General features: G+C 47.0%; 4 protein-coding genes across 4 annotated transcripts; 3 read left to right on the forward strand and 1 right to left on the reverse strand.

Moving 5' to 3' along the window:
• Positions 1–2,898: 2,898 nt before the first annotated feature.
• On the forward strand, positions 2,899–3,873 carry RhiXN_11917 (carbonic anhydrase; the record flags this gene model as incomplete). The annotated part of the gene is made up of 9 exons (XM_043331732.1): positions 2,899–3,027; positions 3,083–3,092; positions 3,161–3,174; positions 3,231–3,241; positions 3,295–3,369; positions 3,427–3,515; positions 3,567–3,670; positions 3,728–3,799; positions 3,853–3,873. 9 exons carry the CDS (start codon positions 2,899–2,901, stop codon positions 3,871–3,873), a joined length of 525 nt encoding a protein of 174 aa, XP_043186493.1.
• Positions 3,874–5,115: 1,242 nt separating this feature from the next.
• RhiXN_11918 (uncharacterized protein) lies at positions 5,116–6,237 on the forward strand (the record flags this gene model as incomplete). Its single annotated transcript, XM_043331733.1, has 3 exons — positions 5,116–5,369; positions 5,444–5,507; positions 5,563–6,237. 3 exons carry the CDS (start codon positions 5,116–5,118, stop codon positions 6,235–6,237), a joined length of 993 nt encoding a protein of 330 aa, XP_043186494.1.
• Positions 6,238–6,948: 711 nt separating this feature from the next.
• Positions 6,949–8,481, reverse strand: RhiXN_11919 (cuticle-degrading protease; the record flags this gene model as incomplete). The annotated part of the gene is made up of 7 exons (XM_043331734.1): positions 6,949–7,078; positions 7,135–7,669; positions 7,717–7,750; positions 7,808–7,870; positions 7,925–8,016; positions 8,098–8,350; positions 8,419–8,481. 7 exons carry the CDS (start codon positions 8,479–8,481, stop codon positions 6,949–6,951), a joined length of 1,170 nt encoding a protein of 389 aa, XP_043186495.1.
• A 1,756-nt stretch (positions 8,482–10,237) lies between these two features.
• RhiXN_11920 (tyrosyl-DNA phosphodiesterase 1) lies at positions 10,238–12,927 on the forward strand (the record flags this gene model as incomplete). The annotated part of the gene is made up of 14 exons (XM_043331735.1): positions 10,238–10,265; positions 10,319–10,330; positions 10,384–10,879; positions 10,934–11,351; positions 11,411–11,419; positions 11,483–11,563; positions 11,610–11,811; positions 11,867–12,036; positions 12,093–12,278; positions 12,328–12,438; positions 12,489–12,556; positions 12,606–12,672; positions 12,731–12,847; positions 12,901–12,927. The coding sequence occupies 14 exons, from the start codon at positions 10,238–10,240 to the stop codon at positions 12,925–12,927; spliced, it is 1,992 nt and encodes a 663-aa protein (XP_043186496.1).
• Between the last annotated feature and the right edge of the window lie 293 nt (positions 12,928–13,220).

A 13,220-nucleotide genomic window follows, 5' to 3' on the forward strand; every position in this document is an offset into this window, starting at 1 on the left:
ACCCCTTAGAGTAATGAACCAAGCACGACACTCGTCCATGTTGTTGCCTTCAAAATCCCACCAACCGTCTCCTTTTTGACAGCACGGGTGGCCATTCATGGCTCTCTGCCACCCCAAGCCTTCGATCTGGACGGTCGCAGTCTTGGGTGGTCTGACACCCCCAGGCCGCCAAAAGGCGGCCCCGGACTCCCTCGCCTGTACCGAGTCGAGAACCATGACATATATGCATTCAAGATTGCTCAGTTGTAGATATCCATACTTAGCTATATATACACATACATCAATGTCCGCCAAGACTGGGCCGGAAGCTAGGTTAAGTATATTGAAGGAAGCAAAAAACATGGCCGATGTGATGAGTCCGTAGGGCAAGAGGAGCAAAGCAGGTGTAAGAATGGGGCGGGTTAGTATCGGCCGAGGAGTATGGTGCTTCAAGTCTGAGCATCCCTTGCATGAACAAAACGAACATTACCAAGACTATACGCAGTGTCAAAAGAGATACCTCTTGGTTGAGTCCGGCCATAACCTCTTCGACCGACTCTGCAATCATTGAAAGAGATTTTATATTCATTGCCGCATACTCAGAGGTTAGACTCTATGCGTGTGCCACTAAAATGGTCTTGCTACTTGGGACCAGGTTCCATTGTGTTAACTTTGCGAGTACAACGTAATACAAAAATTAGTCAGATGGCTTAACCAAGTTGAATGACAATCCTTAAGTCACTTGTACTCCTAGTTGAGACTAAGTATATACAGGATTCTTTTGGATGAAAGCCCCTTAAAAAGGGAATAAGTACTATACATGACCAATACAATAGACAAGACTTGAGTGGCTGATAAATGTAACAAGTAACCAATTAAAACATCTGGCAAAAACAATAAAACTTGTTACCCATTCCTTACCCATTTCTTTTATTCTTCATCACTGCCGCTTTCCTCAAATACGGTGAGACAAGGGCCCCAACCCTACGACGCGTGAAATAGAAAATAACTGTACCAATGTATATTTCACTGAGTGAACTCAAAAGCTCAATGATCATTCCGTACCTCTGGAACTTTATTATAGATGTTGGTGCGAGATTTAGCAATATTGGCTTACTATAACGGAATGAGTCGATGGGGGTGTTTTCTCTTATGAATCTCACAAACATCATACATTTAATCCTTAAGCACGTACTAATTAAGTTTCAAATTATGCATTTTATTAGAGCTCGACATTAACTCTCCTGTATCCAACTGATTGCGCATTGGAAGCCCCTATGAATTATACCGATACGTATTAGAAAGCAAGACCCCTACACCCGTTCTATTAAACCATTTAGTAGAACTGAAGTATGTCTCTAATTCGATATGTACCATGATATACATGCAAACTATCCCTGTAGGTTACTGTACATTCTTGCAAAATCATCTACTATGTTATGAAGTCTATCAGGGTGTATAGCGCCAGACTGACAAGGTAGCAACATTGAGAGCTCTTACACACAACAAGAACACCCAAGAGGATAAATTCGTATTAGATATTGCTGGTCCGCAGCTCGTAGTAGCTTAAGGTTACTTCAACTTAGCTGACGTTACGCGGTGCACTTGGCCCTCGGTATTCCCACTTACTCTATTTGTCCCTACACTAGTAGTCAGGCGTTTCATAGAACATTTGCGTCGAAGAACCCTAGAACCTGACCGCTATCAAACAAGTTTCTGAAGATTACACCCCTGATGTAACAACTGTGACTAATATCATCCCAATACTCCCAATTTATTTAGGCTTTGGCCACCTTGACGCGCTATTGTGATCCCGGCATTTCTCCAAAATATGCAGCAAGTGGAATTTGGGTGAGAAACTAGATAACTAACTTTGCTCTTGATGAATCTCGAGTGAAAATAAGGGTAGCACCGAATTAACACAGACAAGCACCTAGCTCATGATCCTGCTATAAACCTTGAGTATATAGAGACATTGATCAGCTGCAAGGGCGGTTGAAATGCCTCAGTTCGCGTTGAGCAACCAGGAGTCAACTTAGGTCATTATGAGAAGCGCAAGAACGAGAGGAAAGGACAAGAGAGAAAGAGATAATGTATAGATAATGATTTAATGAAACAAAAGAAAGAAGGAGTCAATACTTGGGTGGAAAGCCTGGTGTATCACTCCCACCACTGTGACAGGGAAATAAGTTGTAGAAGTCCTTGTTCACACAAAACTTCATGGAGTCATTGACGTGTAATATCTATTACAGTATCATCTCCCCTGGTAGCAGCCAAGAACGGTTGCGAGTGATGAGGTGGCTGTACATTGACGCCCAAAGGAACCGAATTGTAACCGAGTTCAGTCTCCGACTCCTATTAGGCGGTCTACACAGACCACTGCGACCCAAGCTGACTTGTCATATAACAGATACTTTGTAATAACAGATTATCGTCATGACATCGAGATAGCACAGGAGCGCATTCAGCCAGAAGATCGAATAATTTAAAAATACAAGCTGATTTGTTCCTATGCGTCAAATTAGACTCTACAGCCAAGAACCAATTATAGTTGCAACTGAGTTACTCGCGTTTGCTCAAGGTCTGATGACTTTGTCATGGTGCTTACTTCCCACCTTAATTTATCCCTTGGCGTCACCAAAAGCACTGCTCGAAAATTCCGCCAAGCTACTTGCCCTCTGTACAGCTGGAGATTATTTGACTAAGATTTAATATTCAATATTGAAACTCCTGTATCACTGATTTAGCCATGTACCCCATCGCGAGGGTATAAGAGCGAGCTGACTGGAGTACACCGATTCAGCATCATCTACCTTTCTACTCTCAACTGTCCTTCGTTTAACTCACACTCTCTATCTGTTTTCCCTACTATCTATCAGTACAACCCAACCACTTGTTATATTCAAAATGATCTTCAGCATGCGCCTTCTTGCTTCGGCCATCGTCGGGGCTCTCTTCGTCTCTGCGGCTCCTGCCAACCTCGCTGGAGGGCACGAGCACGAGCACGAACACGAACACTCTCTCGTAACTCGTGCGGACGGAACTAAAGTGAGTGTCGTGCTATATACCGTGCATACAAATGAAGCTAATCCGTCTTGCTCAGGTTGCTGTTGGTTAGTACACGAGCATTTGGCTTTGTTTCGAACAAACTTATTGACGATGACTTGAACTCGTTATCCAGTTGCCTGCATGGACGTGAGTACAATACGTTGATACTAGCCGTTTCGAAACTAACCACTCCGGACCCACAGCCTCGTATCAAGTATGCAATGACCCTCCAATCATGCGAAATACATTCTGACAGAATCTCCATAGCATGGACTTCCTTCTCAAGCAACTCAGCCTTACGTCTGCCAATTCATACATCGTCCGCAACGCTGGCGGTAGGGCGTAAGTGCAAACCAAGCTATATCTTTTTTCACCTTTTGAAATCTCCTCTGGCTTCAGAAAGGAAGCGCTTCGATCGGTTATAGTCAGCCAGGAGTTCCTCGGCACAAGCGAAGTACACGTCGTCCACCATACTGATTGCGGAATGGGTACGTCTCTTATTATATGCATACGAACTTGTGTGCTCATAACCTCTTTAGCCAACCAATCCGAGGGAAGTATGCGCAAGAGGTTCTACAAATCCGACGACAAATCCCGCACAGTCATGGTCAACGATATGGAATTTTTGCCAATTCGTACCACGGTAAGGTTTCAAACGGAGGACGTCCAAAAGACAAACTGAAAAAACGCAACAATTCAGAACTATACCGAATCGGTCCTTGACGACACTGCGCTCATCGAGTCTCACCCTCTGGTCAAGGCCGGCAGCAAGGTCACTGGCTGGATTACAATATCGGGGGCTCTGGAAACGACACTCTTACTCAGGTGTACCCCACGGCTGCCTAAACCACGAGATCTTGAGCTTGCGCGACGTACACCTTATTACCTTATTCAGTCAAACTCTTTGGTATTGCCTGTATTTATTTCAAACGTATTGCTATATGGCATATTTATTGTTTCTCGCGGAAGTCATCGCCGACATTGCACATAAGAGCGGAATATGAGAAGTCTAGAACCCGCCACCAATCAAATATACCGCCGGCAACGGTGTGACCACTGCTTCTCTTGGTGCTCGGCTACATGTCCATAATTTCATTACGCCCACTCGTTTCTACATGCGCATTTGCCAAGTGCTTGGCGCCGGAAGCTCGAGCGCAGAGCTGGTCTAGACTACCGATCGGTCAAAATATTAGAAATTTTGTTCGTCCGTGGATCAAAAGCCCGAACGTTCGTTTCCCCTCTGTCTGATACATACCTAAAATGTAGGTCTTCAAAGCACTGTCGGGAAATAAATAGCCGTAGTAGCACTTTTATGATTAAATAAATATATACATATTAGGGTAAGTCATAAGTTTTGTCGTACTGGGAAGCTGGCGATCTCTAATGGTGGTACCTTTGATATCTATCCAGAGCATTCTTTGAATGAATTGTTCGCAGAGTGGGGTCAGGTGCGATACCATTGGCGAATGAAAACATACGAGTACCTGACGCAAAAAGGATACCAACGTACCTAGTCAGTGAGTAAAGAATAAGGCGACACAGGCGGAGGTTAGTAAGAGCGAGAACGTCGGAGTTTGTTTGGAGAGTAGCCAAAGATGCCTGATCCAGCGCAATCACGTAGTTATGGAGGTAAAATCAAGTCTTGGGCCTTGTCTCCCCAACAAGTTGAGGTCTGCATTTACCTGGTAAGTCATTAACACCATCTGTGACTCTTGACGTGAGCTATCATATTACTTTGACTCCAGGAGGGGCGCTATTAAAGCAAATATTATCCTAAAGATGGCAAGCCTAGCGTTGATTCGAAGATGTTATTGCATGACAAGCGAAACAATCGAGCAGTAAGTATCAATACTTATGAACAATCTCCGTACATGCACACATCCACCGTGCCTGGAATCCATTTAAACCCACACGAATGGACGATGAGTTTATTCAAATCAGGCAAAGCCACGTGAGCTGTCATAAGCACGTGACTACGGGCGCGTCCCCGATCTCCTGAACTTCTCCATTTCTCCCCCTGGAGTACTTTAGTCTACAGCCACCTGTTATCCTCTACGACACGACAATATAACGACGCATCACGATAGCATGGCTGGTGCAGTAGAAGGACCATTTGTTCCGACCAACTCGCTACTTGCCCCTACTCCCACGTCTGGTGTGGCTTCCTCTTCTCGAACCGGTCGATCGCCTCTTTCCGCAAAACCTGCGCCTCCAGCCACGTCTAATGCGGTTGCGGATTTAAGGCTTGAGCTCGGTGTATCTCGAATAACGTGTGAAATGGGGTCGAGGTTGCTCGTGTCGTATGTTGAGCTGTTGTTGTACCTCAAGGGCCAAGTTCCTTTGTGAGTTTCCATCGATGCTTTTTTCTTTCCATATTTAGGTAGCGGATGTTGACTGGTTTTGGTGACTTTTGTAGTCCTCCGTCTCAGCTCCGTAGGATGGTGGCTGGTGGACGAAAAGGAAGCCCACACCAAAACAAGGTGGGTGGCGGTTACCTATCTGCGAAACCATTTCTGATATAGCCCTGATTCTTAGCTCCTCAAGTCCTTGAGCGCACTATCAGAAGATCTTCCTTCGACGCTGTCCGCTTGTGGTTCTTCAAGGACTGTAACCTTTGCGATCGTATTCGGACTAGGTCGAGAAAAGTGTCTTATACAGTTATCGGGAGCCGAATTTGGGCAAGTAAAAGCCGACGAGGATGACACGGAGCTCGCAAAGGAACCACTCGAGCAAGAGAACCAAAACGACACAACGGCCCCATCAAATGAAAATCTCAAATTCAATACTGTACCCGCCAAACGACGAGTTCCTGGCCGCCCTCCGCTGCAAGAACTCACATCCACCGACTCGCTCTCCTCCCAGCTGTCCTCCATCTCGCTCCGACCCAGCGTGGACGAAACGATGATCCGACAGGCTGAGCGTGCGCTTTCCCAGGTTATGGCGTGCTCAGAGGTCGAGTTCAAGAGCGACTTGCATCCCGTGGGTGCACAGATTTTCGTTCGAGCACCCAGGTCGTTCAAGCATCCGTCGTGGGCGGTTCGTCCCGAGGCGGCGAGGATGTTGGACGCTCCATTAAAGGCGCTGAACGAGTCGGATACGCCCCTTGTCGAGACGGTTCGTGTGCTTGCAAAGGATGCATCTGTTGTGGTTGACGAGGCGGAAGAGATGATTTGGTGGGGTTGGGACGGGAGGTTAGCGGGGTACGCATAATGGACTGACTCTATATATTGGGGATAGGATGAACATTTGATCTTGTGGTGTACATGGAACAATATGTATTGTATCATTAACTACAGTATCGTGACACGATTCAGTTTTCTTGGTGGTGCTTTTTGGTCGTTAATTGGGTGTGTAACATGTTATGGGTGATGTAACGATGGGCGCCAAGTGGGCCCCTGGATGGCTCCAGTGCTGTCGATCTTTTCATTTCGCTCTCGTGTTCATGGTTCTATCCTCGGACCACATGCAAGGTTCGGTTTTCTGGATTGGATCGCTTGTCCGCCCTAGTTGTTGGGTGTTGTTTGATTCGAAGCGTTTGCTCAATTTTACTTTGCATTCTCGGTGGGAGCAAGTTCCATCAATTATCTTCTTGCTGATGGAAATTTCCCGTAGCGTTGTCGCCTGTGAGTACTATGGATAGTAGTACCCCCACGCTGACTTCCTGGCATCGGTTCACAACAAGTCACCTGGCCTTGAGATTCCTGGTTTCTCGGGCGTCGACCCGACATGAGGTTCCCAGCATTCTCTATATGATGTTCGGGAAGCTCAACCTATTCTTCCTTTTTCCAGATCATCCCAAGGATCACGCCATTCATTTCATTCGAGCGATACATCTACAATGCTAGACCCCACCGCATCAACGATGCCTCAAGGACCGCCGGCTATTTTACTTGTCCAAAACCCAAGAACAGGCTGTCTGTATTACCAAACCTTGGGAATCAAGAACCCATTCACGGTCTGTGCATTGCTCTTCAAGTCGGCTTGGAGTGCCGCGGGACTCTTGTTTCCGTGGTTATCGATCGCAACAGCGAGGATCCCGGCGACATTAGAGCTAATAAATTAAACTCGTTGATGATCCGTGCTTCTCTCCAGAGTAGACCCACTCACGCAGCTGATGCGGTTGTCCCCACCAGGGTCAGCGCTGCACTAGGCGACGAAATCCACGCGACGGGGACATTCCTTCCGGGACCCCAGACGTCGACGACAGAGCCAAAGTTCGAAGTTGCAAGCTTGCTTCCGTTTGCGGCCACAGCTCCGACTGTCACAGCAGCCGCCACCCGGGCCGGGCTGATCGTCGATGCATCCACGTTTTGGTCTCCGGCAGGGACGACCACGTGGATCCCGGCGTTGAGGGCGTTGGTAACTGCATTGTCAAAGGGCTGGTACCCGGAAATCGTCACAGTAATACTGATGATTGCCTTTCTGGTAGCCGCGGGTCCAGAGTTGGTGATCACCCAGTTGATACCTGAGATGATGTCCGACAGATTCGCAGAGCCGTCGTCGCCAAAGGCTTGTGGAGCGAGGTCGATCATGTGAGTAATGGATGCTCCGTGATTGATCTTGATCGACTCACCTTTGATAGCCGTGATGTTGGCCCGGGTAGCGACTCCATATGTGGAGCCTACGATGATGCTCGCCAGGGCTGGATAGTGGTCAACTACTGTATGGGTTCAAATGGGAAATTCTTACCTGTACCGTGTCCATTTCCGTCCGCGTTCGGGTACTAACGTTTCATCGCTGGTCAGACCGTGTGGGTGTATTGAAAGAGGTACAAACTCACTCCACCAAAAGTAGCTCCCCACTTGGCACGACCGCCGAATTGCGTGTGGGCAGTGTATATGCCCTTACGATCTGTGAGCATCAACCCTTTTTGCCAATGCTTAATTCCGCAACTTACAGTATCAATTTGGTAAATATCCACGCCCGTGCCATTCACTCTTTTGACAAGAGGTGAACTCTCATAGCCCATACCACGCGCGGCAACTTGACCTTCCAAAGTGGATCTTGACGAAAAAGGTTCAGCCCCACACCTCACTTGGTACTACTCAGGCACGCCCCCAAGGCACTCACATTTCCTCAAGCTGGACTTGGACGTCTTGGAAAATCGATTCCACGTCCTTGGATTTCCGAACATAGTCCAAGGCTTGGTCGTCGAGTTGCGCGGCGTAGCCTTGGAAGGCTGGCCGTAGTGTATGCGACTTTGGATCCGGACAGGAGCGTTTTCAAGTGTGCGGACTTGGACACTCCGTCTTTGAGTTTTCTGTTTGGGGGAGGGGAGGGGGAGGGGGTCAATAACAGGCGAGTCTGGGGATGGGAGGAGACACTTTACACGATGTAAGAGTTGGGATTGACGGGTCCGGCGCGTTTGGTGATGGGAACTCGACCACCGACCGGTCCTGCGAACACGGTGCAGACTGACGAGGCCAAGCATGCGAGGATGAATGTGGAGCGCATCGAGGTGGGATAGGTGAGTAGCAAGGAGAGGAGGTGAGGGGGATGCTTTATCCAACTCGTAAGTTTACAACTTTATATATCCGTCTCGAGAGCTCCTCTAAGACAATGGCGCAATAAACCTTTCAGAGCCTACACAAAAAATCCAAAATCAGGGCCGAGAATGTGTGGTATTCAAACGTTCCGGCAACAGGAAGTCATATGCCGGCTATGTATATTTGACATTGACCCAAGCCCCATCAAACTTCTTCGAACCCAAGACTCAAGAATCGCAACCTCGAGTCGAGGCAAGGAAGCGTTAATTTTCCCTACCACCCCCCGTGATCTAGCGGGGGATTTGAAAGACTTTATGGTTTCATTTTGGGTAGTCCATGGGTTTTTTACTTCGGTCTTCTGATATTCATGGATGATCAAGTCGGCCCTGGGCATCCTTACTCAAACCGACCCGGTTCTCGGTGGGTCGTTCCTTGGGATAACGTTGCAAGAACTTTTGTATGTGTGGCTAGACTCTGGGCACCTGGGTCTGGATGTGTTGGTTTATTTTGGGTGAGTGGGAATTTTGGCTTGGTTATTTGGGGCTTGGGTTCCCCCCAGTTTTGATTATCCGACATGTAGCCATGTCGAAGTAGATGACTCTTTAGTGGATTATAAATGCACGCATATAGTGAAGATTTTATCCAGTTTATTTTAGTTCTTGGCAAGGCATGCAATCACCGCCCAGTCGTAATGTTGCGTTCGAGTTTGTGTTCAGACTGCGTACGATGAGCTGCCTATCCCATGAGACACCGCATTACGACAAAATTAAGAAAACTAGAGTAAAAAAAGTCTCCTAGTTGGAGGAGGCCAAGCGACACACTCTGAGAAAGATCCCATGCTCTAATTTCTAATTCAAGCATAAAGCTGAAGGATAACAATCATCAAGTGTCCTACACGTCAGGCCTAGAATTAGGTTAAATGGATAACGTTTTTCTCATTGCCACCAGCACTGACGTCGCACTTGTCAGTATTTCTGTGTTAATCTATCAGCACCAAGAGAAAGCATCGCTACACTCCCCTAAAGCACTGTTCCTGCTACTTCATTTAACAGCACGCTCAGGTCTCAATACTCATAAATGTCGCTCGATGGGTGATACAAAGGTTGGTTGAACCGTCTTGGTTGTAGCAGTTCTATGCGATCCATTTCGAAGCCACAGCGTAAAACTCATGATAACCGCGTGGTTACAGACATGGTATTTGGAGAATAAGCACTGCTAACAGTTGTAAAGTAGTCGATTTTAATAAAACTTTCAGTTTAAAGTAAGCAAATATGTCGAGTTATACACGAGTAACACGACTTCTCGAACGAGCGGGTGAACGGAGTTTCATGCACGTCACTCCGACGGCGAGAAGTTGCCACTTATTAATAGTTTTTGAGTGCATATTCGGGAGCAAGGGAGGTAGCTGGCAGATTTCCCGGGGTGAAGTTGGAAACTATCGGGGCATAGTTAATATAGGCTAGTTTTGGTATGGCATCTCACAGCTGTTGGGTTTGTTTTTGTCAGAAATTTTGCTTTCTATATATAGAACATCAAGTCATAGTATGTTTATAAGATTTTTTCAGAGAGAACCAGGTATGACCATGGGCGAGATACACTTAGCCAGCCACACACAGGAATATGAAGATGGCAAGCGTCACGTGGCCAATCGCGCTGATGTCACGATCATGTGACTTGATCCATCGTTTGCGGTCTTCGACGATCTCGCTATTCGCATCTCGGCAATGTCTGATCTCGACGAGGATATTGCATGTGAGCTCCGCCAGGCAATGAAATGATTGAAGTAGGCTGACGAATCATTATAGTGCCATTCAATTGTCTCTCCTGGACAAGCAACCACGCGCCACCAGTTCGAGGAATGAAACTATAGTAATCGATTCAAGCGACGATGACGATGTAGTTGAAATTGTTAAACCATCTAATAATCGCGCATCCTCTTCCGCCACTCACAAGAAAACCCCTGCACTCCCCAAATTGACGACTACCAAAAGGCCTCAACGCAACGATGAGGTCCTTGTGCTGGATACGACAATAGATGTAGAAGATACCGACACTACCACCGAATCCGAGTCCGAAAATGAGACTCTGGGGCTCAAGGTGGTTGTAAACTCTCCAGAGAAGGGAAAGTCATCGGGGTTATCTTCCATGAATACCAACAACGGAAATTCTGGAGCTGAGTTGGGGTCGACCCTTGATCCCCCTACTATGGCAGTTTTGTCCCCTATGGCTGCATTCCGAGCGGAGCGAATAAAAATGGAGCAAGAACGACTTGCTCGGTTGAAAAGGACTCGCCCGGCGTCACCCCCCGCAGGTAATGACACCAATGAAGACGATGGTGAAGACGATGAAAGACCTTCCAAAAGACCGTAAGTCCCGACTCAGGCGACGACGGTGAGTATGCGATTAAATGTGAAAACTAGATCTCCTGTTCATACTCCCGACTCTTCGGCTGGATCCTCGAGTTCTTATGGTGGTTCATTTAATGTACCTGATAGATCAGGCTTATTCTGGCATGGTGCCCTTCGGCAAACTGCTAACAAGCATATCACCCCAGCACAGGACAAGCAACCAATATTTCGACTTACGACAGACATTATACCTCCCCCACCTGCTCCTTCATCTACCTCTTCCGAGTCCCGAAATGCGCTTTCCTTCGTTATTGTCTCTAGTTATGCTCTCGAACTTCCTTGGCTATATCAGCTATTTCCCCCGGATGTTCCCGTGATCGTTATTGCTCAGCCTGGTCAAGATGGCCGCGCAGAGGTTCACCATGCACTACCCGGCTGGGTTCGCGCTTCCCCAAAACTCGAAGGTGGGAGAGGATGTATGCATGTCAAGGTATGCATAGGGAACGTAACCTGTGGATAAGGTTTTTAATGACCATCTTCTCCTTATAGTTATTATTGGTAAAGATAATCTAATTCTCTTGGTTCGAAATAACAAAACTAATATTTTATTTGCATGTGTAGTTATTTTACAAGACTGGGCGTCTTCGGGTCGTTATACCTACCGCCAACTTCGTACCCCATGACTGGCGGGACATTGAGAACGTGAGAATTCTCCGGCTATAAATCAATGCACTAACTCTTGGCATAGAGCGTTTGGTTACAGGACATACCACTTCGAAATGGCCCAGCACCTGCCATGGACCAAACTGCCAAAGGGGGTTCCGCGACCGAGGGGTTTGCCAAGCGATTGGAACGTGTGCTCAAGGCACTAAACGTTGCACCAGCACTTGAAGCGCACTTGATAGACCAACAGGCTAGTGGAGACGTCCGATTGCCCCTTAGAGCGATTGGTAGGCAATGTAGTATCAAATGTACTCACTAAAATCTACTCACCACCTTGGATAGATGAATTACATTCCAGGTGGGACTGGTCACGCGTGACAGCACATCTAGTTCCTAGTGTTGCAGGAAAGCATGCGGGTTGGCCTTCTGTTCTTAACGTGGGGCACGTTGCGCTTATGAAGGCCGTACGGGACATGGGAGCTGCGAGTGATAGTGTTTCCATCGAGTGCCAGGTTTGTCTCTGGTTTAGCGCCCATCTCATTTAGCTTATTTGAGCATAATATGCCAGGGATCGTCTATTGGAACTTATTCAACGTCATGGACCAATGAATTTATGTCTTCAGCAAAGGGTGTCTCGCCGGACACCTACCTTGACACTCCTAAATCCAGACGTTCCAAGGCTCCCCACCCACCCGGTCTCAAGATAATTTTCCCGAGTTTACGAACTGTGGACGAGAGTATCTTGGGAAGATCTGTGGGCGAATTCTTTGATAGCGTAGTCGTCATTGTTAACATGTTTTTAGGGCGGGGGTACAATGTTTTGCCAGCGTAAACAGTGGGATGCCTCTACGTTCCCCAAGAAGCACTTTTATGATAGCAACTCGAAGAGGGGGAAAGTACTGATGCATTCTAAGGTATGCAGTTCCCCCAGAAAGATGGAGTGAAGCTAATGACGCATTTAAAGATGATATTGGGCATCCCGGCTGACAAAGAGACTGGGTCTGATAAACCTAAAGCGTGGTTATATGTCGGGTCAGTGATGAGACAAATCTTTGAAATTCCACAGCTCATCATTCTCCAGGAGTCACAACTTTACTCCATCTGCGTGGGGCACTCTCTCTGGAAGTGGATTTAACCCATCCATCCATGTGGGTGTCTCTTGTACTATTCTTCGGCTTTGTAATAATCGCAATCCATTGTGGATAGATGACTAATTACGAGCTCGGCGTTGTGTTACCTCTCGAAAGCGTCACACAAGGAGATAAATTGGCGTGCTGGAAAAGACCTCCTCGACAATATGTCGAAGGTGTAGATGTTCCTTGGGTGAGTATTATGATTTTACCTACACTTGACTCTTATTCTTCCCTAATTTCCAGATGCAAAACGAGTATTTGCGTGGATGATGGTTCGCTGTAAACCTTTTAACATCTTATTCGGGTCCTCTTTTGTCGTACATGCTATCGGTCCTCTATGTAGCTATTCAATTTGGAGCGAGGAATATTTATTACGCGAATACAACTGTGATAAGTATGATCAAACGTGAGCCGTTTGGCCTGGCAGGAAATAGGCAGGCATCACCTTTGAATAAATCAGCCCGTGAGACGCAATCTTATACATTTGCTCGTATCAAATATCGTCGTACACCTAGATTCATCAAAGATCGTTTGCTGCAATTACTCGAGTTACGGAGACAGTT

The sequence above is a fragment of the Rhizoctonia solani genome, chromosome 15 (assembly GCF_016906535.1).
Source record: "Rhizoctonia solani chromosome 15, complete sequence".
Classification (NCBI taxonomy): domain Eukaryota; kingdom Fungi; phylum Basidiomycota; class Agaricomycetes; order Cantharellales; family Ceratobasidiaceae; genus Rhizoctonia; species Rhizoctonia solani.